Source organism: Strongylocentrotus purpuratus, unplaced genomic scaffold (genome assembly GCF_000002235.5).
Source record: "Strongylocentrotus purpuratus isolate Spur 01 unplaced genomic scaffold, Spur_5.0 spur5_scaffold_17, whole genome shotgun sequence".
NCBI lineage: Eukaryota > Metazoa > Echinodermata > Echinoidea > Camarodonta > Strongylocentrotidae > Strongylocentrotus > Strongylocentrotus purpuratus.
The window spans coordinates 14,780,743-14,808,729 of NW_022145602.1; the positions used below are offsets into that span (position 1 = coordinate 14,780,743).

A 27,987-nucleotide genomic window follows, 5' to 3' on the forward strand; every position below is an offset into this window, starting at 1 on the left:
AGGGTGACCTTACCCCCCCCCCCCCAACCTGAACCCTCTACACATCACACAACTTATTATACTGTGAACTTGTACTTACTTCCCTTTTTCACCAAGCTCATCCACAAAAGAGATATGACTGACCTCCAGGAATTCCAACTGGATGAGCAACAAAATGACACAAGTCACACATCATGAAAATAGGAATTAAATTAAAGGCAGACGTTCATGAAGGGTTTGAAGAAAACACAATTGAGCAGTATACATTACAAAATACAAGAATGTTTTCATTCATTTGTTACTATTATGATTAATATAAACAAATCTATGATCTACACGTTTGTTTTGTAGACACAATTAATTTTATGCTAATTCTTTGTTTTCCCTAACGGTTTTTATAACACTACAGTCTACTGGATAAAATGGGTATGGTAAAACCGGTCACTCAGAGATTTTTACCTTTTGAGGCACTTCATGATCATTTTGAAGCGCAATTTTTTTAGGGATTCAATATTACACCCTATCACAGACACTGATAACACATAGGGCCATGCATCAAAGATTTAACATTGTTAAACGATGCCGCCTTTAAACAGTGGCACTGCACGATAAAGGCTTGACTGTATATCTGCTTTATTTTTAAAAGCGGTAGCTGCTGATTGGCTATTTAAAATTAGGACTATGAATGGTTCCAACTCTTGATCAATGGCTAGGTATATCAACATATTTAGGTCCAATGGCAGAGCTGCCAACATTTAGCAACTAAAAAACAGAACCATGCTGGCACAAAAAAATTTCATGCCCCAAACAAGCATGTGTGACACTCTTCCAATGCAGAAATGTCCATTCCCCATGCTGTTATTTTACTTTATTTACAAGTAGGTAGTTTTTTTGTTTGGGCCTTGGGTATTATCAGCGTTTCATTCATTTTGAGAATATTTACACCTTTCCCTTTTTCTATTTGTTTTCGTTTAATATTTATAAATTTGTACTCTTCATAAAACTCTATTGAAGTTGTCTATTGAAGTGGCGATCAACATTTTAGGGTATTTGGTTGACGTGCGGTATGAGCAACAAAAAACAAAACAAACAAAAACGTATTTTAAGAAGAAAAAATGTACTTCCCTAATCTTGAGAAAAAATTGAATAATTCCGGGAAAAACATAATGGTTTCCAGGGGGGTGTTTCACAAAGATCCTACGTTGAACTTATCTTTAAGTTGGACTTAAAAATTATGGAAAGCCATTAGCATCTTTGAAAATATTTTGTAAAAGTTATTTTGAAAGGCATTGATTGTTTATTCAAATCATTCATATTTTCTATCATCAAGGAGATTTCATGTTCTGGATGTGGAATTTATAAAAAGTCTAAAATACTTGAATTTCTGCTTTTGAATGTATTTCATTTTAAGACTCCAATGGCTGTCCATAATTTTTAAGTCCAACTGAGAGTCAAGTTCTACTTAGGATCTTTGTGAAACACCCCCCTGCTCTGCAATTGCATTTCGTTCAAAATTCTTACCATTTTAGGGTGGTTTATGTAGAGTGGATTATTGGCGACGCCCTGTAGATACTTCTCCAGCTGGAGCTGTTAAAGCAAAATAAACAAAATCAAGGGTTATGCTAATCCATAGAACTCTCTTGCTTCCTCTTTCCTTTCCCCATCAATTTCTCCTTTCCTAATGCATTCCCCTGTCATGCTCTCTCTTTCTCTTCTCTTGTCTTCTCACTGAACTTGAATATATGAATTTACCCTTCCTTTCTCCCTCCCCTTGTATTCTGTATCTCTTCTCCTCATTCTTGCAAAACCCACTACCTGACTGTTATCACATTCTCCTCTTCTTCCCATCATCTATCTCTGTAGGCCTGTCTTCATCGGCTCAAGTAGGCCAAATAACCCGTTATTTTCAGACTCTGGATATTATCTCGAAGCTCAAAATTGCGTCTTCACCAGACCGATACGCTCATCACAAACTAGCAAAGTAGCCCGCTATTTCCCAAATAGCGGGATATTTTGGAAACAAGACTAACATTTCTCTGGATATTTTCTCGAACGAATAGCCCGCTAATTGCAACTGACGGCTGATGATGAGGCAAATCAACTGGTTGATTTGCGATCGGGATAGTTAAAATAGCGGGTTATTTTGCAAACTCGAGCTGGTGAAGACAGGCCTAAGGAGGAGGATGATGGGGAGAAAAGAAGAATGTGAAAGCAGTCAGGTAGTGGGTATAGCAAGAAAGAGGAGAAGAGATACAGAATACGGGGGAGCGAGAAAGGAAGGGGTTAATTTAATATATATTCAAGTTAAGTGAGAAGACAAGAGAAGAGAAAGAGAGAGCATGACAGAGAAATGCATAGGGGAAGGAGAAATGGATGGAGAAAAGAGAGATGAAGCGAGAGAGAAGAGGGAGAAGAAAATAGCTTCAAATATGATAAATATATTATTAAGAGGGAGAGAGATAGGTAGATTGATTGAACAGGAGGAAGAAGGAGGATAACATATGCAACTGAAACAGGCAAAAAGACTGTACAAATATCATTATCAATTTTTGTTCAATCAAACAAACGAGGTTATCTTTCGATCAAAGTACAAACAACGTCTTTGCACAACATGTTGACATAATTACTCAATACAAGCATTTATAAGTTCTGTCAACATTTTCATGTAAATAATTAATGACTATTGACACCCCATACAGAACTGAGCTTAGTATTAATGTAATAGCAGAGATTTCTTTACACCTTAAAGCTCACTCCAACTTTATTTCAACACTATTCAATCTGAATCTTTAAGCATTGTGTTTTGAGGAATGTTTTTAGATACTCAGACTTGTCCCATGCGGGGATCCGTTAAACAAAGCCTTTTTTTCAATGACAAATGACAAAAAACAGTGACTAATCTGCTGATAACCAATCAGAAGCAAGGATTTCAGTAGCTTATAATAAAAACAGTCATTTAATTGTCACTGATGACACTTTTTGTAAAATCGGACCCTGGAACAACATTTTCAAGTCATCCTGATCACTGGAAACAGATCTTTGCTTTGTATTTTCCAAGACATACATGCACATGTATTTTACAAAGCCCCGCCACCCCCCCCCCCCCCCACTCAGTGTTATTTAGGGTACGCGTATGCTCGTTCCATCTTTTCGAAAGCACCCCCTATCTGAGGACTGCCAACATTTCCGAACCCCCTTTCGTGGGCTTTTCCTGCCTTGGAGACCCCCTAAATCATGAAAAATGCTCAATGTACCCCCCTAAATTTTGGAATAATTTCTCAGGAGTCCAAAGAGATGAGAGAAAAAAAGAAAAAACACCCCCTTTTTAAAGAAATCTCTGGGTGAAAAGGTAATACACCCCTTTTTTTACAATTCTCGGGCCGAACTTTGTCGCACGAAAAGGACCCCTTCACCGGACATTTTGGTAACACGCATGGGGTCCGTCCATTCTGGGAGTGGGGGGGCCGGGTACAAAGCATCTTTCCTATCATGATGTACATAAGAGGAAGTCAACTTTAAACGGATTGAGTAACTTTGTCTCAGATTCTGAAACAAAATCCTGGATTTAGCTCATGCTGCAATGATAATTATAAACCTTTAGGTCAGTTAGGAATCCCACAACTTTTACAAGCCAATCACCTGTCTGATTATCAAGATATTTATGATTGGAAATCAAAATTTAAAGATTTGTTTTTTTAACGGTTTTTATAACACTACAGTCTATCAGGGAAAATGAGTTTGGTAAAACCGGTCACTAAAATATTTTTACTTTTTGAGGCACTTGACAATCATTTTGAAGCACAATTTTTGTAGGGCTTCAATATTACACCCTATCACAGACACTGATAACACACAGGGCCATGCATCTCAGATTTAACATCATTAAACAATGCCTTTAAGCTTTTTATTAGGTTAAGCTTAATAGGGCCAGTGTGTGCCTGAGTAGGTACACAAGTGTACAGAATTTTGAAATCCTTTGAGCAAAATACTGGATGAAGCTAAGCTTTTCATTCAAGGTATGCCATCATTATCAAAGTAGGTCTACATGTATGCGTACAAAATGCACACTTCAGAAAGTACTAGATGTTGTCTTCTTTCCAAAAACAGAAAAATAAAACCTCTATCTCTTTGATAGAAGTTAATTTAAAATTCACAGAGTGGGATATGTCATCGTTTGAAAGTTCTTTGGCTTGATCTTCCAAATTTTGTGACATGCATGGCAATTAATTCTGCTCCCAATCAAATGGCACAACATTACTGTACACTATATCTAAAAAAAAAAGGGGGAATCTCATTATAAAGACAGAGGTAATAGTGAGCATTAAAAAAATATTTTAAAAGAAAATTCCCCCTCAACCATGCTCCCCTTGAGAAAAAAAGAAAGAAGAGAATTGGGGGGGGGGGAATGGCATCGAACACATTTCCCCCTTTTAAGTAAGAAAATTTGGAGAAAATAGGGAAAATAACGGAAATATAAAAAAAATAGGGATAAAAGAAGAAAAAAAATGGTGGAAAAAAAATAAAAATCAGGAAACCATGTTAAATTGGATAATCATCAGGCCTGAAAGAGCTCTGATCTAACTCTCAATATAAGTTGAGTTCTGGTCATGCGATTCATTGTGAAAGAAACGGTGGGGAATCGATCAGAAATAATTGATCAAGTAGCATTGATACACGAACACGTGGCATAAAAATCTGTCCCTATTTTGATGATCGGTTACATGCCATATTTAGAATATTAAGAGCCATGCTTTTCAGGGAACATTTTTTCTCTGAAGTTCTTCCACACTTGCATAATAATAATGAAAATGCTCAAAAATTATTTTTCACCTCTCCCGGCCCAGAACTCAACCTTCTCTTTAATCTAAAGGCTGTCTACATGTATACTAGTTTGGCCAGGAGGGTTTAGACCACACAGCGAGGTCACTGACAGGTGGCTATCTCATCAACTCAGCTCTCAACTAACATAAGAAAAAGAGGATCATGAGAACCAGTGGTCACCGATTTGGCATTGTTTTCTATATAGAGGGAGCAAGTAGCTACAAGTAGTACAGTGGGGCTTTAAGATGACTATGGTTACCATTCTTTTGGAGAGCTGATGTGCCCGGACGAGGGCATCTAACGTCCTTGGGAAATGAGGTAGGTCATTGACATCATCTGGCAGTTCTCTGAACGTTCTATGCCTCTCCCTATGGCTGTAAATTTAAGGGGAAAAAATATGATATTAATTCATTTTATGACAGTTTAAGTTCTATAAGTCAGAAATGCCAACCTCTTGACATAAAAAAGCAGACTGAATATCCTAAAAATCAGATTTTGGAGAAGAAAAACAAAATCAGATTTTCACGAAAACTCAACACAACCACTTATCTGTTGGCTCCGGGCCAGTGAAATTTCAGAAAAATGTTGGCATCTCTGTATAGATGCCACAACTATCAACCAATTTGTTGCTGTTGTTTAATTGATGACTTTTTGAATTTCAACAGCAATAAAACAAATGCCTCTACTCATAGACAAGTTTTTTTTAAATAATTATTAGTGCTGCAGTCAAACCTTTAACCGTCCGGTATCCGACCGCCCATGGCGGATTCCGTTTTCAATTCGACGGTTTCGTTTTCCCATTGTTTTTGTTGTTTTTTGGGGGGGTTTTTTTAAGTTTCGATTTATGCCCCTCCAGCTCAGTAATCTGTGTGTTGACTCACCACTCCGAAACTAGAACAACACTCCAATTTGTCTGTCATCTTGGTTTGAAAGTAACCTTTGTAATAGATCTCAATATGTAGTTTATAATAATAATTCATCCATCTTTTACACATGGCGTACCACAAGGTTCTATCCTACATGTAGGTCCTCTACTATTTTTAATTTACATTAATAATCTTACACATTCTTCTAAAAACGATATTGTTACTATTATTTGTGACAAGTTCACAAGCACAAATCGGCGCCTTCAAATGCACCTCGCAGTTAAATAAAAGTCCTTCCCGCTTTTTCACACGGACCTGGCTTGCTGCCGACAGAGTCAGTCAATTTTTAAAAAAAAAAATTTTACTTTTTTTTTTAAATCGTTTAATCGAAAACCATCCGGTTTTGACTGGCGGTTTAACGGAATTGGAGATATCCATGATGTTACAGCATTAATAATTATTTTATTTCATTTATTCAATATATATCTGAAATGTTAATTACCTTATACATGTATATATTATCTCATTGAACTATGCATCATATTTGTTTATATGTTATGCCCTGCTTTGGCAAATCTATTGTCCTGGGCCATCTATGCTATATTATGATAGATATCTGTCCAATTATGGTCTATTTGTATCACTCTCTTTTTTTATAATGAAAGATATGCTTGTATGTATATATAACCCTACATGTTTCATTAACAGGACATCTATATATACATGTATATATATATATATGGACATATTATATTATCTTTCTTTTTTGTTGCTGTCGTTGATACTGTACAAACCAGGGGGGTGTTTCACAAAGATCCTAAGTTGAACTTATCTCTAAGTTGGACTTCACAATTATGGAAAGCCATTAGCATCTATGAAAATATTTTGTAAAAGTTCTTCGAAAAGACATAAGATGTTGATTCAGATCATTCATATTTTCTATTATCAAGGAGATTTCATGTTCTTGATGTGGAATTTATAAAATGTCTAGAATATTTGATTTCTCGCTTTTGAAAATGTATTTTTTTAAGGCTACATATGGCTCACCATAATTTTTAAGTCCAACTTAGAGTTAAGTTCAACTTAGGATCTTTGTGAAACACCCCCCAAAACTTAATTAAACATACCTCTCTCTACCCACGGGTATATGAAGCCTGGCCTTGTACAAGATAAGCTCCTCGTGAAGCCGAAGAAAGTGGTTATACCGTCGACGCACCGCCCAGGTGCACGGGCCATGCTCGATCTCTATGTAGTACCTGTGCATAAATAGCAATGGTAAGACTTTATCACTGTCTGTTGCGGTGATCTACACAAAGTCGCTCATAATAAACACATCGCCTTGTTATAGAATTCTCATTTAGGGAGTTTCCCTTCCCTTTCAATTGGAAAAAATCTGTGATTGAAACCGATCCCACTATTATATGATCACATGTACAGTAATAGCAGGAAACTAAGAGACATAATGATTGCTTTCATAATTTGTATTTCCTTGAAAACCACTCCATTACAATTTGAAAAATAAAAACATAAAATCTTTAATATTACAAAATCAATTATTATTTGTTGGTCATTACACCTTTTTTTAAACTTCACCACAGCAGAAAAAAAAAAAACTACTTCTAAAGGCAACTGAGCATTAGGACCTGGATATTTATCAATCAATTTCAAGTTGCAATTGATTTGAATCAATCGTAACTCTTTTAAAAAAGAGAGCCCAGAACTCAACTTTATCTTTAAAGGTAATACAAGTTTTGGGAAATTTTGAAAGTTGGGTGGATAGTGATTCTTTACAATTTTGATATATTTGGATGCCCCTGTGGATGTATTATAAGCACGAGAAAATTTAGCCTCGAAAACACTACTGCTTTCGAGAAAAATTGAATATAAAAATTTACCGGTGCTCACGGTAAATTTGGATAAATTTCAAATAGCGCCTACGGTCGTCTAATGGGAGCTGCGACCATGAAAATTTCACAAAAATTATGTAGTTGTGATATATAATTTCCAAATGGGAAAAGCTAATCGGTTGATTATCGTCAAGAAACATTGTTTTATAGCTTAATTAATATCTTGACCTTGAGAGGAAGCTATACAACATAAAGAGTTTATTATTTATAATTTCATAACTTTAGACTCGATTTCAACCGCGACAACGATCAATGAATATTGTAGGGTCGCATATGCTTCCAATATATTCATTTGAACCAAATTCATGACCCAATACCAAAACTTTGTATTACCTTTAAGCACTATATAAACCCAGAATATCAGTAGTAGCATTTATCATACAATAACTTAATATTACTGAGAATTTTCACTCTTTGCACACTACATTTGGTTAAGTTTGTATTCACAATCAAAGAGAAAATTAGGTCATTCTTGTTGCATTACAGAATTCTCATTTAGGGAGTTTCCCTTCCTTTCAACTGGAAAGGAACTGTGATTGAAACCGATCCCACTATTATATGGACACATGTACAGTATTAGCCGGAAACTAACAGACATTATGATTACTTTCATGATTTGTATTTCCTTGAAAACCAAACTATTACAATTTGACAGGAAATACCAAGATATTAAATAAAAACATAAAATCATTAATATTACAAAAATTGATTAATACCTGTTGGTCACTACACATTTCTTTTTATGCTTCACCACAGCAGAAAAAAAGACCTACTTCTGCGGTAATTGAGCATTAGGACCTGGATATCTATCGATCAATTTCAAGTTGCAATTGATTTGAATCAATCGCACCTCTTTATAATACAGGCCCAGAACTCAACTTTATCTTTAAGCGCTATATAAAACCAGAATATCAGTAGTAGTATTTATCACACAATAACTTAATATTACTGAGAATTTGCACTCTTTGCACTCTACGTTTGGTTAAGATTTTATTCACAATCAAAGAGAAAATAAAAAAAAGGATGTTTTTGTTTCATTGTAGAATTCACAATCAGGAAGTTTGCCTTTGTTTCAGTTGAACAGAAACTGTGATTGAAACCAATCCCACTGAAAATGGTCACATACTTGTACAGTATAATAGGAAGAGTCACAATAGCAGGAAGTAAGTGATATCATGACTGCTTTCATAATTTGTATTTCCTTGAAAACTTCTCCATTACAATTTGACAGGAAATACAAGATATTAAATCAACACATCAGATCATTAATATTACAAACTCGATTGTTATGGTTGATCATTACACATTTTTTTTTGCACTTCACCACAGCAGGAAAAAAAATACTTTGAAGGCCACTGATGATTGGGACTATTTATCAAGAGAAATTAAAGAAATGATTTTCATGGTTTACTAATTATAATATTAAAAGTGAATTTTCAGCTCTTGTAGTACACTTTCATATTAAGGACTAATAAAAAAGATGTTGTATTGCCCTTTGCGCCCGACCCAAAAATCTTGAAATCTACGATCGGCTTTTAAAAAACAATTTTGTGTGTGCGTGTGTGTGTGTTTTAGAGAAAAGCAGTTTTTCCTATGTATTTATATTCAATTTGGTGTCTATATGGTCTGTTTTATGTTTGTAAGTACGGTAGTCTTTTTAGGCTGATGTGAGTTTTACCTTAATAAAATAAATTCTATTCAACTCAATTTACCTGATCCAAACTTATTTGATACATTTTGTGATAGTCAATTCTTCAATTCAATTCTTATTATTTTGAATATAAAGATTTAACCTTGGTATAATAGATATTGGGAAGGCCAGTTGGCACAGTTGGCAAAGTGTCCGCCTGTTCAACCAAAGATCATGGCTACGAATCCAACCCAATTACAGTGGAAAACACTCTGTCCCTCAAATAGGAGGTTAAATGGAGGCCCTATGTAGAGGAGAGTCATTACCTTTGCACGTTAAGAACCCACTGCACTATTTGTATAAGAGTAGGGGAAACCCCAGTATAGTGGTCCACCTGCACACTTTCTATCAGTTATACCGAGAGGAAAGACCCGAGGGTTTATACAGTGATTCAGTTTGCTTTTCACCTCCTAGGCACAGGTGACGCCAAATACTTATTAATAACAATAATTTTTAAAATGTCAATATTATTAGTATTCACCAAGTTAAGCCAGTATCTCTCGAAACAACTAGCCTTAAAGCCTGTCTGCACTAGCTTGGCCAAGAGGGATTAGATCACCCAGCATGTTCACTGCACAGGTGGTTATCTCATCAACTCAGCTCTCAATTAACATAAGAAAAAAAGGATCATGGGGGACCAACAGGCACTGATTAGCAGGGGTGATAGTGAAGAAAAAAAGGGAAAAAAAGGTTTTTTGTTTTCCCCTCAACCATGCCCTCCTTGAGTAAAAAAAAGAGAAGAGGATTCGCAGGGGAAAAATGGCATCTAACAACATTTCCCCCTTTCGAGTAAGAAAATTGGGAAAAAAATAGGGAAGATAAGAGAAAATAACGGGGAAATCAGTAAAATCAGAATAAAACAGGGAAGAAGAAAAAAAAATCGGGGAAAAATCGGGAAAAATCGGGAAACCGATTTAAATTGGGTTTTTATCAGGCCTGGTTAGGCATTGCTTGCTATATAGAGGGCGCAAGTAGCTATAAGTAGTGCAGTGGGGCTTTAAAATATTTATGAGACAAAGCTCACATACAAGAGAATATAACATTTCAAACATTATAGCTTTACTTACAGGTTTGGGTTGAGGTGCAGAGTGGAATGCACTCTACCGCAATCGACTATCTTGATATGGATTGGAGTTTTCTCGATAAATATACGCCTGCCCTTGCCTTGGTATGGTACAGGCTTGGCATGTAGCGTCATGTAAGGAACACCTAAAATAGAAGTAATGGGGGAAGTGTTTTCTGTTACTGAAACATTGCAGAAGGTAATAATGATATAACAACAATACCAACTACCTGACTGTTTTCACATTCTCCTCTTCTCCCCATCATCTATCTCTGTAGGCCTGTCTTCATCAGCTCGAGTTTGCAAAACACCCGCTATTTTCAGACTCTGGATATTATCTCGAAGCTAGAAATTGCATCTTCACCAGACCGATACGCTCATCACAAACTAGCAAAGTAGCTTTGGGAACAAGGCCAACATTTCTTGGGATATTTTCTAGACTGAATATCCCGCTAATTGCAACTGCGGACTGATGAGGACGCAAATTAACTGGTTGATTTGCGATCGGGATAGATAAAATAGTGGGTTATTTGGCAAACTCGAGCTGGTGAGTGTTTTCTGTTACTGAAACATTGCAGAAGGTAACAATGAATACCAAAGGCTCCTCATATGAAGCTCATATTTGTCATGGTGAGAAGCTTATGGCGCTTCAACATTAGTTATCCAGTTGCCAAAGTCTTATGGGCTGTCCGTCTTTAGGGCTGTCAGTCTTTTGGGCTTTTGGTCTTATTGGGCTGTCTTTTCCATTGCCTGCTTGTCTCATGAGTTGTGCATCTTTAGGGCTGTCAGTCTTTTGGGCTTTTGGTCTCATTGGCTTTTGGTCTTATTGGCTGTCTGTCTGAAGGGCTGTCGGTCTCATGGACAGTCGGTCTCATGGACAGTCGGTCTAATGGGCACTACTCATTCAGGGAAAAAAATACATGGGGGCTCGGGTAAATTTGCCCCCGAAAGTCATAAAAGAGCCCCCAAACATGTGCATAGAGTTCAATGGAAAACAAGTTATAGTGTTATTTTCATGCAAACAAGCTTGAAAAGTAGCCCCAATAATTGTTTAAATATTTGTTTTCCCTGTACTCATTCCCCCTCAAACCCAGGTGACAAATCAACATATTCCTCACCTTTACCGCTCCTCACTGGAGAATCGACCTCATCCGTCCATGTTCTCTGCCTGCACGCGACCTCATGTTCGATAGACAGGTCAGAGTTCAGTGAGGTCATACGCAGGAAGGCTTTCCTCCTATCAACAGTCGTCTGAGCTGAATTGTTATTGGCGAAGACGCCGGGCACCGCCGAAATCTCCTGCTGCAGTTCTGCCACCACCACCTCCCGCTCTGCAGCCGAGATCTCTGCGTCCTCACACTATCCAATGGATATATGATATAAAGTAGTCAAACCTGTCTATAGCGACCACCCAAGGGAAACACAAAAAGTGGTCTTTGTAGACAGATTCCTTTTATAGTACATGTTCCAATGAGAAACCACTTTCAAGGGAAACAACAAATGTGGTCTTTATAGACAGGTGGCCTTTGAAGACAGGTGGTCACTTAACGGTACTATGTCCCTTTTGCAGCCAACCTCAAATTCTGTAGAACTTTGCAGGAATTATGAATATGTCATGTATACACCTATCTGTGAAATTTAAACGTTAGCATTGTCCTCATATTCAAATTATGCAAGGAAACCTGTTTACTTGCTAGACTTCACTGTCAGACACTATTGAGTGACTGACTGGCTTTTTTTCTTCTTTGGTAATAACATACATGAAAAGAGTTGTAAAGGGTACATGAGCATTTGTCTACATCAGTAACCCACTTCTTGTGATGGCCAAGATTAAACTGATTGAATCTTTGCGCAGCATAAAACGTATGACCATTCGGTACAATTGTCTGAAAATCAAGACTATTACTTTTGGGCTCTATAGCCCTAAAGTCGATTTGACAACTAATAGTCGTTATTTTCCCACTTAAAGACATTTTCAAGCCCCACTTTTTTTAGGGAAGTTCTAAATTAGTATTGTCTTTCAAATGCAGTTGGAATTTTACTATGTCCCATTTGCAGGCCCAAAAAATGAAAAAGTTAAATTCCAACTGCATTTGAAAGACAATACTAATTTAGAACTTCCCTTTAAGCAGCTTTGACTGTAATAAGATAACCTGCCAACATTTGAAAATAAGAATTAGTCATTTCTAGCACGGTATGCCTTCGAAAATAAGAAATCCGTACCCTTAACAGGCGTTCGCACATGCAGCGGCAGTGTAACTGGCAATACGTGGTAAATCTGTACAAAAAAGCGAATACAACGTACGCAATACGAGAACTCTCAGATCGCGGTATATGATAAAACAAGCTTAATTTGGCTTTAGCAACAAAATTATGATTTAATTTATTTTTTGTATTAATTTTTTTTTTTTTTAATAAATAAAAAAAAAAAAAAAAATGAAATTTTTAAAAATCAGAATATTCCAAATTTGTAGGTCCTAAAAAATTAAGAAAATCAGAATATTCCGGATTATTCGGAAGAGTTGGCAGGTATGGTACATAAATGCTCTACTGCTTTGTGGAATTTTAATTGTGGTGGAGAAAAAATCCTTATAGTGCTACTGCAGATATGCCAACTTAAGGCAGGGGGTTCCTTTAGTAATGTTTCGATGAGAAACAATGTAAGAGGAAAACAGAAAATGTGGTCTTTATAGACAGGTGGTCTTTCAATACAGGTGGTCACTATTAAAAACAGGTTTCACTGTATACAACATACCTGTAACCCCAGCATTGACTTGCTAGCCTTGATGAAACTTTCTATACGGGCTTCTGCGCCTTCCTCCTTATTCATTTTAGAAGAATCCCAGTCGAACGTCTTGTATGATATTCTGCTGCTCCCCGATAATCTAATGAATAAATGGACAAAAGACAAGATATATTGAGAGCCTACAAAAACAAGCTATGCTTTCCAGTAGATTCCTGATTCGTTTCATAATTTTGATCTTACTTTGTCAACTACGTTCTTTATAATTATTGTGCAAATAATTGTTATATAAAATGAAATAAAATCAATCGATCAAGGATAATGGTGATTATTAATTCATCCACAAAGCCCTTAAAGGGAATCCGGTAGCTTTGTCTCAGATTCTGAAACAGAATCCTGAATTTAGCTCATGCTGCAATGATAATTATAAAACTTTAGATCAGTCAGGAACCCCACGACTTTTACAAGCCAATCGCCTGTCTGATTATCAAGATATTTATGATTGGAAATCAAAACCAAATTTTGTGTTTGCCTATAAACGGTTCTCATAACACTATGCCTATTGTGGGATGACCAAAGGAAACTACCGTAAATCTCTGTGTATAAGACGCACCTCTTTTCCGCCAAAAAATATCGGAAGTCGGGGGTGCGTCTTGTACACAGGCACAAGATGTTAAGTGTTGATTTATGCCCCTCCACCTGGCACTGTACCTGGCATTGTCTCCTAGTTCACGGGGTGTTGACTCACCGCTCCGAAACTGGAACAACACTATGTCCGGATTTCTGTTTGGACTTTAGAGGAGAATTTTTCTGTCATCTTTAGTTTTAAAAACGACAAGTTCACAAGCACAAATCGGCACCTTCAACTGCACCTCGCAGTAAAATGAAGGTCCTCCCCCGCGGGGGTTTTTTAACACGGACCCGGCTACGTTTTTTTTTGTTTCTCGGCCCCCAAAATAGATGTGCGTCTTATACACAGGTGCGTTGTATACGCAGAGATTTACGATACTTGTTAGACTTTGTCTAGACCTCTAAGGCTCTATGTGCACAAAGGATCACACAGTACGGTACTTCTATTTGACTCTCATAACATTTGACCTTACCTCCTTGCAGTTTCTGACACTGCCGAGAAGGTGAGTAGGATATCGGGGCTGATGCTGGGAGAGCTGAGAGACCGCCCTCGACCATCTGGAACTTGCAAGGTGTTCTTGGAATCGCCGTCATCGGTGACTGAACGTCTCAAGAGGTTCTGGTTTTCATCAGGACTCTCCTCATCTTCTTCTTCTTCTTCTTCAGAGCTTCTGATGTCTGGCGGATGATGGTCTCGTCCAGACACATCGGCCTCCATCTTGAATTCTGCTCAATATACGACAAAAATATAAACATTTATACAAATTTGAACCAAATCCCTTAATCAAATGTTGGCTTAACTTTAGAATACGCCACCAATTGGGTAATTGAAACCTTTATCTTGTGGTGGGGCATTTTTAAGTTGTTCAAGACAGTTCAAGACAACAGAACACATTGATTTTCAGCAATACATGTGTGTATTAAAAAATCGGCGCCAATTTTGTTTAATAGGTGACTCCAAATTAAAATCCCGCTTTGAGCAAGTTGACATTTTCTTTTTGAAAGTAAAATGCCAAAATAATGAATCGCTTACGAGATTCTAACAAATATAAATACCAAAATATTTGGGGCAAAGTTTGCCGACTCGGCATTTTGGTTGGACTAGACTTCACGAAGTACACCCGCGCTAGCGAGCTTGCGGGCTTCGCTAGCGGCCGTGAATACACTGTACTTTATTCAGTGACGCACCTATGTAAAGTGACCGACATCGACACACCCCACCGTCAATATTGTGACCGACCATAGGAGTAAAATGACGGTACCCTGAGTCACACCTTGATGGTAAATGACCCAACCATGACGCACCTTCCCCGGGGTCCATAGGGTGGGTCATACAATTGACACCTGCATAACTGCTAAGCAACACGAGTACGCTTGCATATTGCGCAATGCGATTGTTTTGCTAAATTTAGCAAAACAAAATAACTCTGCGTGTAGATATTTTTCGTCGATTCTGACAAAAATTCTACCCAAATCAGAGGCTAACGAACGAAAGAGACAGAAAATTCGGTCTAGTGATGGCGCTGCCCATCGACTAAATGACAGAGATATGATGGTGTTAAACTTAATTGAAATGAACGCGTCATCATATTCATAACTCCTGGCTTAGTCTAAGTTAGGCTTAGATCTAGATCTAGTCAGGAAGTTGTCCTTGATGTTAGCAAAGAGGGCTTTGTGAAACACGTAGCGGACAAGTTGCTCACTAACGCTGATTTAGTCAAGAAGTTAGACTTATGACGGTTTCTAGTAACGGGCCCCCCTGACGGTCTTCTGAGCTGACGGCTGCAGGCTCGCCGCTGGATGCGGCAGGGCCTGGCTTAGAGCTGCCGTCAGACAGGGCGCCTGAGCCTGTGCTGTTGCCTGAGTGCCTTCCCTTGGCCGAGCGAGATCGAGCCGAGACAAGAAGATCGTCATTTGATAAAAGTCAAAAAAACTTGCGAAATATCATCTACACACATTGAAGCCGGATCAATCCTGTTCATTTCACTATATTCTCAAATAAATCTTTGCAAATAGCTGGAAAATATATCCATTTTAACTGGACCTACCTGAAATCACAGCTAAGCAGAACACGGAAGTTGTTATGGAGTATGCCGTGTAGCTACTACTAAAGGTAATCCATGAAATAACTATTTTGATTGGTCATTTATGATATTCTCGACTCTCAAGAACGAATTACATTCGTCATCTCGATTTGAAGGGCGGAGCTCTGTTCTCGTTATTCGACCAATCAGAGTTCCAGAAATTAAGTCTCGTCTGAGCGCCCGACTTGAAAAATATTGACATCGGCGTTTCGTAAGTAAAAATATTTGTTATCTTGGATTTTGTTTCGTTCTGACTTACATAAATAAAGACCTACTTATATAATGTAGTCATTCATTTCAAATGGCTGATGTGAGGTAGAAGATAAACTTCATTTTAGGAAGGAAATGTAATCGTATGCTATTGCTAGGCAAAAATGTCACATTATAGTCCCACCTGTTCACTTTCGTGTTTGAGAATCTTGACTTTAGTTGCAAATGAGGAAGAGTGGATAACTTATTTATTTACTTTAATACACGATGTTGTAGGTCTAAGCCTGTTCATCGATCCAGGATTCTTCCGTGAATTACTGCTGTTTGTGGAGGGAGGTTTGTGAATTGAATTGTAAACTGAAACTGTCACTTAATCCTGGCCTGGCTGTGATATTATTGATTCTCAACATTTCAAACACCACTGTCACTGTACAAAACTCAACTGATTTCACTAAAAATCTGGGGGCCGTTTCTCGAAACCGTCATAACTACAAGATCAACGACATCTCACCACTGTCACGCAACTTGTCAGCTAAGTGTTTCACAAAGCCGTCTTTGCCAAGATGAGCGACAACTTCCGCGACAATGAGTTTGAGTTGTCACTGCTCCGAACCCGTCATATCTTTTTAATTGCTGTAAAGCGCCATCACAAGTCAGTTTGTTGCTATTCCATGGGCAGCAAAATGTACGATTAGTTTCACTATCATTTTGAGAAAAATATAGACGAGTTTGGTACGTAATTCTCTTGGATGCGAAATGCAAATGTAAAAAAGTGATAGGTCTAATACAAATTATACAGAAATTTTAAAAAGCTGAATAGAACTATAAACATTAAATCACAAATCATTAAACTATAACATATAAATAAGAGTGATAAGAATATTACAGACCGTTGTCCATAGTCGATCCATAGTCTTTTCTTAGGATACCGTCATACCTTTGGGGCCTATGTGCATTATTATTCCCTCTAATTACTTCTTCCAAATTATATTTTCAATATCAAATCAATTATATAACAAGTATTTATGAGACTTTAGAATAAAAACTGGCTGAGAAAAGGTATTTTGCCTTAAAATTCCTTGTCACAATAAACAAAAAAGTATGTATTGATAAACTATCACATTACGGTATCCTTCAACTAACTTTTCATTCGACTGTCAAAAAAAAAACACTCACCTGTTTTTCTTCAATTTAAGAATCTTTACAGAAATATGCAAATCGTTTGGTGATCTACATTTGATAATGACACTATTTATTATTTATTTTAGGAGAATTTATGTGTATATTTCTTTTTGAACAATTTTAGCCCCAAAACTTGTTTTAGGTTATTCTTGATAAATCAAATGGATCGTGACAAAGACTATGTTCTTGAGCTGCTAGTATCGCGATATATCGATATCATGTCTGTCATGGCTTTGTGAAACGGTTTATCCACTTCATGACATCTCCGTAGGTCGCCGACAAAGATATGACTGTCATGGAGTTGGTTTCGAGAAACGGCCCCCGGTACTTTAATGACGATTGATGACATGACAGCTAAATAATACTAGCAGTAAAATACAAATTTGTTGGCGCTTGTTCAGAAACCTATCAAAAATTTGATCGTAACTCCAGCGTGGAGATAGACTACCCTACTAAAACATACCAAAAATGAAGTAAATATTAATCAAATGTCCAAATAAAGATCATGATTTAAAAGTCATTATGTTTCTTACCTGTTTTGTGTCAATTTTCTTGTTTTGGAGGGAGTATTTTTCGGAAAACATTGATAGAATCTAGATCTAGATCTAGTAGGCCTACCGGTATACACTTTTCACAGGTTTCACAGCAAAGAGCAAACCGCTACACAATACAAGTGCATATAACGATGGTGTGTTGCGGGCGGGCGCGCGCCTGTGTGAATTTATCTACCGTAATGTATCAGATCCTATAAACAAAATACAGCGACTTACTTTCAGCTACTAGAAATCTGCCCCTTTCTTGAAAAAGCTGTGCACGATGAGATCGGCAATCACACACAAACTGTTTTGCAAAACCTCCCCTCACAAACTGTTTACTAATAATACTAGTCGAGTATCGATTCTTGGCCACAATAATAGCTTCCCTTTTAATTTGGTTCCTTTGCAAAACCTCCCCTCACTAACTGTTACTAGTCAAGTAGCGATTCTTGGCCACAATAATAGCTTCCCTTTTAATTTGGTTCCTCTGCATAGATCTACTTTTGAAATGGTGAACATGGCGTCAGTTGAGGGTATAGTGGACTGCCTCCTCCAGGGTCAGCTTGAGACGGCCATGGACAACATCCATGACATTCTGACCCAGCCAGAAGAGGTCAACGGAATCAAGGAGTTCAGTATTCTGATCCAAGAAGCTGCCAGGCAGGAGGAGATCCATCGGTCTCATATCAAGGATGTACTCAAAGGTAGGAAGAGGAAGATTTATACTATTATGATAAGACCTACAAAAAAAAAGATGTTGTAGTGCCCTGTAGGTGCCAAAACATGGGTCGGTCAGTCAGAAATCTTTTCTTCTTCTTTTTTTTTTCTTTTCTTTTCTTTTTTTTTTTAAACTCCCTCTTTGGGCTGACATTTTTCAGTTTTGAATGCTTTAATAAATTTTTTGGGGTGAAAAACGGTTTTAATTTTTTTTTTTTTTTTTTTAAGCCGACCGTCTATTTCAAAATGTTTGGGTCGGTCCCAAAGGGCAATACAACATCTTTCTTTGTTTGGGCCTAATGATGATATTGGTGATGGTGATGATGATTATGGTAGCAATGGTGATGGTTATGCGGAGGAAAAACAATTATAGGTATCCTGATCCAAGAGGCTGCAAGGCAGGGGGAGATCCACAGGCCACATATCACGGATGTACTCAAAGGTAGTAGAAGAAGAGGAGGATGGTGATAAATTATGATGATGATGATGACAAAGGCAAGACAACGTTGACGAGAATGGTGAGGAACCGATGATGGTGGTGAGAATGATGAAGAGAGTACATGTAGTGATGATGATGATGCTAATGATGGTGGTGGTGGTGGCGAGGAGGAAGATATGTCAGCAATGATGGTGATGATTTTAAAGGGATCCGGTAACTTTGTCTCAGATTCTGAAACAAAATCCTGGATTAGTACATGCTGCAATGATCAAAATTTTAGGTCAGTCAGGAACCCCTTGACTTTACAAGCCGATCGCCTGTCTGATTGTGAACATATATTATTTATGATTGGAAATCGAAACAAAATTTTGCGTTTGCCAAACGGTTTTCATAAAACTACAGTCTATTGGGGAAAACGAGTATGGTAAAACCGGTCACTCAAAGATTTTACTTTTTTGAGGCATTTTGAAGTGCGATTTGTTTAGGGTTTCAATATTATACCATATTACAGACACTGTTAACATGTAGGGCCGTGCATCTCAGATTTAACATTGTTAAATGATGCCTTTAATGGATATATAGACCATCAGGGGCAGGGGGAGCTCTACATATCAAGGAAGTACTCAAAGGTATGTAGGAGGAGGAGGAATACACTATGAACATGACGGACAAAGAAAGCGGACAAAATATACAGTTCCTCAGGTAGACAAAGGAACATCCCTTCACTGCTATTATGTAAAATGTGTATAGAACAGGTGTCACATGCATATTCACCTGTTCTACACATTTTTACATAATAGCAGTGAAGGGATGTTCCTTTATCTACCTGAGGAACCGTATGTTTTGTCCGCTTTCTTTGTCCATCATGTTCATAGTGATAGGATGGTGATTATAGGAAGAAGAATATTCGTGGTGGTGGTTATTTTACCTGACTGCTGAGAAAGCATAAAAGCTTGTTAGTAAGCAACCAGATGGCCGACGGCATTAAGTCCTCTCCGAGGGACCTGTTAATGAGGATTAATGCCTTACCAAAGGGCAATAGCGCATTGACTTGGTTTATAACCCGGGTCATCGGAATACCAGACCACTGCTCTACCGACTGAGCTATCGCGCCTTCTTATGATAATGATGATGGTGATGGCAGTGATGACAATGATGATTATGGTTGCTATGGTATGGTGATGGTAATGATGATAGAGGTGGTGTTATGGATTTTGACGATGATGATGAGGATGATGGAGATCAAAGATGTTGGTGATGTTTGTTATTATGAACAGTGAGGTTCTTGACGATTTTTAAGGATGATGATGTTGATGTTGATAACAGGAGCAATAAAAATGACAATGAGGTTGATATTCAATCGAATTCAGCATTATCATCAATGCAAGGATATACTCTAAATGTACAAGGAAAATGATCTTATTGTGGTCATTATCAGCAGCATCATCATCATCATTATCACCATCTTCATCACCATCCTCATCACCATCCTGGAGATATTTATGTTGATAATGATGGTAATGAGTTTGTTAAAAAGAAAAAAGAAAAGGAAAAACTTTGTTAGCATTATCTATGTCAACATCCACCACTTGTACACAACCCGCAAAAGATTAGGTAAAATTATGAACCGTATTTCTTTGGTGTGGACCCAGTGAGTTTGTCAGTTGTATGAATTAGTAATCAGACAATGACACAATGTTTTCAAGGTTATTTTGAACTGCAAAGAAGCTGTCTCAATTTACCGGTAGATTGTTGTCCTTAAAGATAAACTTGAGTTCTGGTAAAAAAAAAGAAAATGATTTCTCACAGAATCAAACAGAAACTTACACTGAATGTTCAAGATTACAAATAAATGTTATTTGCCAAACAATTGTGGTAGAAAATGTAAACTGGCTGAATAATGAGCATAGAAAAATAAGGAAATCAAGGTAGGTAACCCCGACACCATTTGTGTACATGTAGTCCCATATACATCTTTCTGTGTACAGTGCTTGTTACTTTACCAAGACTGGGCCAAATTTATTATGATTTTGATGAATCCAGAACCTTGCAGTACACATCAATACTTACATGCTACATGCTCAACTTTTTCTGATCCATTCCACACCTTTTCTTTCACAATGCAATCGCATGACCATAACTGGTCTTTATCTTTAATTCACGATATATTTCTAAAAATCTTTTCTATACTCGCCCTTCTATTCAGCTTACATGTCGATGAAAGACAACATGGAGTCTGTGATAGCTGAAGATAAGTCCGCTGATGCGATAGGTGAAGAGATCAACCTACTACAGACACAGCATCAGAAAGCATTGCAGACATCTGAGGCAGCCAAGGAACAATGTCAATATCCTTTTCTGCACAAGGAATACTATTATTACACTTTTTACACGTACAGTACGGTAATAACAATTATAAGATGATGACGTGGATCCTAATCAAATGATTGGTTGAAAGCATACACGTGACCAGGCATCTATTTTGCCTAACCCGTAATTTGGATAATGACCGGTCATTAGTTAAATCATGTTATAAAACATCATTTTATAAAACAAATAGAACATAATCTTATAAAACAAATAATACACATCATTTTGTTCCGGGCATTAATAAAATTACCCACACTCGGTACCTACAAATCAGTTAAGACTGTTCCAAAGGTGCCTTGTGTGGGTAATTCTTACTAATGCCCTCACTGCTGTGTATTATTTGTATACTAAACTTATTCATGCCCCTTGTAAATTTGATGTTTTTTGGTGTTTTTCGTAATTCAGAAACGAAAGGTGAACGGATGAATTAGGGCCTTTCTTATCATTATCATAGCATTCCTATTTTGGAGGAATGGTTCCTATTTTGCTGCCTTTAAACTATATAGGACCTTTAAAAAAAATATATTGTATTGCCCTTTCGATGCCAAAACATTTTTTTTTTTTTTTTTTTTTTATTAGTCCCTCTTTGTGGTGATATTTCTCTGTTTTGAATGCTTTACCGTAATACTTTTTTTTTTCTTAAAGAACGGTTTAAAAAAAATAAAAAAAATTTAAAAGCTGACCGTAGATTTCAAGATTTTGGGGTTGGTCGCAAAGGGCAATACAACATCTTTTTTTTTAGGCCTAGTTACGAAACATAGATTCCTCTCTTCTCCTGAAAAGGTATACACAATAGACTGTATTCCTGATGCACCTGTATTGCCTTGAGAGATTCCTATTATCGTGTTTGCTGTGGCATTTGTCCATAACTATCATCATCATCTCTTATAAAATAGCATTATTTTGTAAATAGTATTAGGGAGTAGTAGTACTATATTTATTATTATTGTTATTGTTTTTGTTGTTATTATTACTAATATCATTTGTTATTATTATCATTATTATCACAAATACATTGTATGTTCATTATTCATCATCATCAGAGTATTTTTTTGTTTTGTTATTATTACTAATATCATTTGTTATTATTATTATTATGTTCATCATCATTCATCATCATCAAAGTATTTTTGTTTTGTTATTAATATCATTATTATCACCAATATTATTATTGTTATTATTATTATTGATGTTATTATCACAATTATTAGTATTATGTTCATCATCATCATCATCATCATCATCATCATCATCATCATCATCAAAGTATTTAATGAAAGCACTCTGTTCTGATCCTTAACGAGCCATTTCTTCACAGCATTGAACGAAGAACGAGAAAAGATGCATGCCGAACAGGAGGCGCTGAGTCAGAAGAGAGAGACGGTGAAAGAAGATACGACACAAGTTCTCCCCAAAACGAGGTTAGTCTGCGCCTGTTTTTGTCTCTGTTTGTGTGTATTTGTTCTCTTTTCTTTTGGATTGAAATTTCTATTTTTAATTCACTGCACTGTTTACATGTATGTACACCTTGGAAAACCTCAAGATAATTGTCACATTATGTTCTTTCTTTTTTCCTTTTCACTCTCTTTCTCTCCTTCTCTCTCTCTCTCTCTCTCTCTCTTTATTTTACTCTCTTTCTCTCCTCTCTCTCTGTCTCTCTCTTTATTTTACTCTCTTTCTCTCCTTCTCTCTCTCTCTCTCTTTATTTTACTCTCTTTCTCTCCTTCTCTCTCTCTCTCTCTCTCTCTTTATTTTACTCTCTTTCTCTCCTTCTGTCTCTCTCTTTATTTTACTCTCTTTGTCTCCTCTCTCTCTCTCTCTTTATTTTACTCTCTTTCTCTCCTCTCTCTCTCTCTCTCTCTCTTTATTTTACTCTCTTTCTCTCCTTCTCTCTCTCTCTCTCTCTCTTTATTTTACTCTCTTTCTCTCCTCTCTCTCTCTCTCTCTCTCTCTCTTTATTTTACTCTCTTTCTCTCCTTCTCTCTCTCTTTATTTTACTCTCTTTCTCTCCTCTCTCTCTCTCTCTCTTTATTTTACTCTCTTTCTCTCCTTCTCTCTCTCTCTCTCTCTCTTTATTTTACTCTCTTTCTCTCCTCTCTCTCTCTCATTTTACTCTCTTTCTCTCCTTCTCTCTCTCTCTCTCTCTCTCTTTATTTTACTCTCTTTCTCTCTCTTACTCTCCCTCACTTTCTCTCTCTTTGTAAAGAAGGTTTCATGTATGCTGTTATTCCCAAGGATAACACTTTTGAAATTATTTGTTTTTAGTTCCTTCTTTGACAATGTGTAGAATTGTCATCAATTTACAGTTATCAATTTGTCTAATTACCTTTAAAGGTAAAGACCAGTAATGGTCATGCGATTGCATTGTGAAAGAAACGTTGTGGAATCGATCAGAAAAGGTTGATCATCTAGCATCTAGCATCTGCAAGGTTCTGGAATCATCAAAATGATAAGAAATTTGGCCCATTCTTCGTAAAGTTACAAGCACTATACACAGAAAGATGTATATGGGACTACCCTATCTCTCTCACACGACCATGAGAGAAATAAATTTACCAAATATATGAATTAGTAGGCGGTTTCCCGGCAAATTTGTTATCATCATGTATTAGTCAAAACATATTCTTTCACATGATTGGTAATGAGAGCTTCCATTTCATTTTTTTAAATTGGGGCGTTACCAATACTGGTCTTTACCTTTAAGTGGTCAAGTTTACTATGCTTCTCAAAAAAATCCTCTATATGCATGCAATGATTTTTATTTTTCTGAATCACGAGGCTAAATTGTCTATAAAGAAAGTGACCAATCTCATATTTCACTTTATTTGTTATGATACCAGTAGGTATTCATGCATCTTATTCATGCATGCATGGGTTTCTAGTTTTAATCTATAAGGGAGTTTACAGATAGCACATGGTACAAATGACCCCAAATATCCACAGATCTTTTAAACATGGAGAAGTTCCACTTTGAGCATCTTAGAATAATAACTGCCAAAGTCCACTTCCACCTGCGTATCATAGAATGTACCGTTGGTGCATAAATGAATGATGTTACATAACTTTCATGAGCGCATTATCCAGTATTCATCTCTGTGGGTTTTACCTTTTTGGTACAAATGACCTTTATCTGCCCATGCGCAGATTATATCTATGAACTGGCTTATTGGGTTGTACAATTCATTTTTTTCTGGAAAGTATCCACATGTAAGATTGTCTACAGTTCAGGGAAAAAAATACTTTAACAATTTGGGGGGCTACTTTTCAAGCTTGCTTGCATGAAAATAACACTCTTTAATTTGTTTTGCATTGAACTCTATGCAAATTTTTGGGGGCTCTTTTATGACTTTCAGGGGCTTTTTTTAGCATATTAGGGGCTAATTTGCCCCGAGTCCCCATGTAATTTTTCACTGGTACAGTTATTTGCTTTTCCAGGTTATGTGAAGATTAATGCTGTCATTACATTAAGAGGGCATTTTTCCCTCACCCCCTCCCCCCTATTATATTTTAAACAAACCTTTGTTTAACAAAAATTTATAAAGTTTGTAGTCAGTTCTTACATGCGATTTTAACTTGCTTTTGATAGTGACTTGCAGTGGAGAAGACCGCATGACTGTAAAGACCATATTTTTTGTTTCCATGGAACATTCTATCCCCATCATATGAAAGGAACCTGTACATATAGATCACTTTAGTATAATTTTATATATAAAGACCATGGCCCGTTGCACAAAACTTCAAAACCATTTATGGTTACTTTGCCATCAATGGTATCTACCATGGAAACCTTGATTTTGATTGGCTGTTGAGCCCTGTTACCATGGTAGTTACCATTGATGGCCAAAGTTACCATCAATCGTAAGTGTTATGCAACAGGCCCATATTTTTTGTTTCACATAAGGTTTACTACATATTACAAAAATTATAATCTGTTGTTGTTGCTGCTGCTGTTCTTGTTTGTTTGGGGTTATTTAGTTTCTTTGTTTGTTTTTATTTGTTTTCCTTTGTTTGTTTTTAATTGTTTTCCTTTTGTTTTTATGAAAAGATTAACATTGTGTTCTGCCAGGGGAAAAATTAACATTTATTTTTTCGGGGGGGGGGGCTACTTTTCAAACTTGCCTGCATGAAATTAAAACTCTAAAATTTGTTTTGCATTGAACTCTATGCAAATTTACAGGGGCTCTTTTGGGCATTTTGGGGGCTATTTTTTTTCACTGTGTTCTGCCATCCTTTTATATGTGTTTCACTTTTCATTTTCTCCTCTCTTTTTTTTAAAATCAGATATAATGTCAGTCTCTATAGCTGCATCACAGGCATCAAGTGGGACTACGATTGCAAACCAGACGAAATCAAAGGATGTATCCTTGAAATTTGCAAATGTTTGAATGGATTAGTATACAAATAATACACAGCAGTGAGGGCATTAGTAAGAATTGCCCGCACGAGGTACCTTTGGAACAGTCTGGACTGTTTTGAAGACACCAAGTGTGGGCCCAAATAAGGGCCCCATGATGTTTTTATAACATGATTTTGATAATGACCGGTCATTATCCAAATTACGGGTTAGACAAAATAAATGCCTGGTCACGTGTATGCTTTCAACCAATCATTTGATTAGGATTCACGTCATCATCTTATAATAGATACTAGATGGTTAGAAAGGGATGTAAATAGGTTTATAGATAGATAAATAGATATTTACTATTACATAGATGGATAGATAGATTGGTAATATTGGATAGATGGATATATATATATATATATATACTATTAGATAGATAGATATATACTATTGGATAGATAGATAGATAAAATAGATAGAAAGATAATATCAGATAGATATATACTATTGGATAGAAAGATCGATAAAATAAATAGCTAGATAATATTAGATATATAGATAGATACTATTAGATGAAAGATAGATAGATAGATAAAATAGGTAGATACTGTCAAATAGATAAATAAGTATATACTATTGTATAGATAGATAGATACTGCTAGATGGGTAGATAATTATATAGATTGAATAATAGATTCAGGCGCGTACGCAGGGGGGGGGGGTTTGGGGGGTTAAACCCCCCCCCCCCCCTTTGGAAATTTTTTTTGTGTAAACCCCCCTAAAAAAAACCTAAAACCCCCCCCTTTTGGATTTTTTTTTTTTTTTTTTTTTTTTTTTTTTTTTTTTTTAAATTAAAAAAAAAAAAAAAAAAAAAAAAAAATATTCCCATGGCCGACCTAAAAAGGTGACCTTACCCCTCCCCAACGGAGCAAAATGTCAAATTTCCAAATTTCGAGACCAAAAAAAAAAAAAAAAAAGTGTCCTCTTACCCCCCCCCCCCCCCCCCCCCCCCCCCCCCCCCCCCCCCCCCCCCCCCCCCCCCCCAGCGGCTGGCTGAGTCGTTGCGAAATTTTCGGACCAATTTATAAATGTTAAAACCCCCCCCCCCCCTTGAAAAAATCCTGCGTACGCGCCTGAATAGATTCATATGTAAATTTACAAAGGAGCTCAGGAAACTTTATCATTCTTTTTAGTTACTACTCTGTAATCCTTTACGTGTATTTCTCTTTGCAATGATGTCCTATTCATTATGATTACCGTAATTAATGTTGTATTAATCACACTTTTTTGCCGCCGAAAAAATTCAAATTCGGGGTGCGTCTTATTTTTTATTTTTTTTAAGTTTCGATTTATGCCCCTCCACCTGGCGCTATGCCTGGCAATGTCTCCCAGCTCAGTAATCGGTGTGTTACCTCGCCACTCGGAAACTAGAACAACACTCAAATTTGGTAGATGGTAGATATGGTAAACATGGTAGATATTATTCATAAATCTTTAGTTTCACTAGTGTCTGCCAAGGCAATATAAAGAAATACAAAGAATATTTGATGTAGGTTAACATTGGATTTAGAATTTTTCCTGGAATTTAATGATCATGTTATTTAGGTGTGCACAAAAGGAATTAAAGAGGTTCACAAATGATATCAAATAAAAGTATAATAATGCAAATGTCAACCTCTTTGTTACTAATGTTGGTTTGGTTTTGTTTTCTCTTCTTTTTCTTTTTTTTTCCCTTTTGCCAAGTTTTGATAAAAATATGTATCATAATAATAATAATAATAATAATAATACATATATAGAGCGCAGAAACTATCCAACATTAAGTATATGGCTACTGCGCTACAAGAGCTCCTGATATGCTTAGATTTACAGTTAATTAAAAAAAGATGTGTTTTCATATGTAAATTAGCATTCGATTTAGGATGCTTGAATGGAAAAATTCCTTGACTTTTTTTTTTTTTCTCCTGAAATCAGATGTGAGCACCTCAAAGGACGTCAGGCCCTTCTCGCTAGATTGCAAACAGCATTCCAAGTTCTTTACCACAAACTATCTGTGGGACTTGGTTGAAGCAGCCGTTGAGGCCAAATGATTTTTTTTTTAAAGTTTAAAGTTTATTTATTCCACATTTTGCATTAAAAACAGTTTATATTCTTTTCTTTTTTTTTATACAAGAGTATATTATATAAGAGTAGATTTCACACAAGAAAAAAAAGAAAAAATTACAGATATCAAATCGAGTATAATGTACGCAAAGTAAGTACGAAAATTTCGAAATATGTAGATGTAACAGGCAAGGTAAAACAATGTAAAATGTGGGGAGCCTAAATAAAAAGCATAGCTTGTTTGTGAATAGGCTCCCGTACTGAGTAACACAGTATAGTAGATCTGAATTTAAAAGGTATTTTAA

General features: G+C 36.6%; 2 protein-coding genes across 2 annotated transcripts in view; one reads left to right on the forward strand and one right to left on the reverse strand.

The window, feature by feature from the left end:
* Positions 1-15,799, reverse strand: part of LOC591829 (phospholipase D1) — a 36,354-nt gene extending 20,555 nt beyond the window's left edge. Inside the window, exons 1-9 of the mRNA XM_030987782.1 lie at positions 15,748-15,799; positions 14,173-14,425; positions 13,082-13,211; positions 11,445-11,685; positions 10,331-10,472; positions 6,794-6,922; positions 5,060-5,174; positions 1,501-1,566; positions 80-138 (exon numbers count right to left, since the gene is read on the reverse strand). Of these exons, the coding sequence (XP_030843642.1) occupies positions 80-138; positions 1,501-1,566; positions 5,060-5,174; positions 6,794-6,922; positions 10,331-10,472; positions 11,445-11,685; positions 13,082-13,211; positions 14,173-14,417 (1,127 nt within the window). The 5' untranslated portion in view covers positions 14,418-14,425; positions 15,748-15,799. The remainder of the gene's footprint in view (positions 1-79; positions 139-1,500; positions 1,567-5,059; positions 5,175-6,793; positions 6,923-10,330; positions 10,473-11,444; positions 11,686-13,081; positions 13,212-14,172; positions 14,426-15,747) is intronic.
* Positions 15,800-15,898: 99 nt separating this feature from the next.
* LOC754386 (kinetochore protein spc24-like) lies at positions 15,899-27,954 on the forward strand. Its single transcript, XM_030987783.1, has 6 exons — positions 15,899-15,994; positions 18,207-18,415; positions 21,074-21,215; positions 22,554-22,658; positions 25,519-25,595; positions 27,554-27,954. The coding sequence occupies exons 2-6, from the start codon at positions 18,220-18,222 to the stop codon at positions 27,667-27,669; spliced, it is 636 nt and encodes a 211-aa protein (XP_030843643.1). The 5' UTR covers positions 15,899-15,994; positions 18,207-18,219; the 3' UTR covers positions 27,670-27,954.
* Positions 27,955-27,987: the final 33 nt, after the last annotated feature.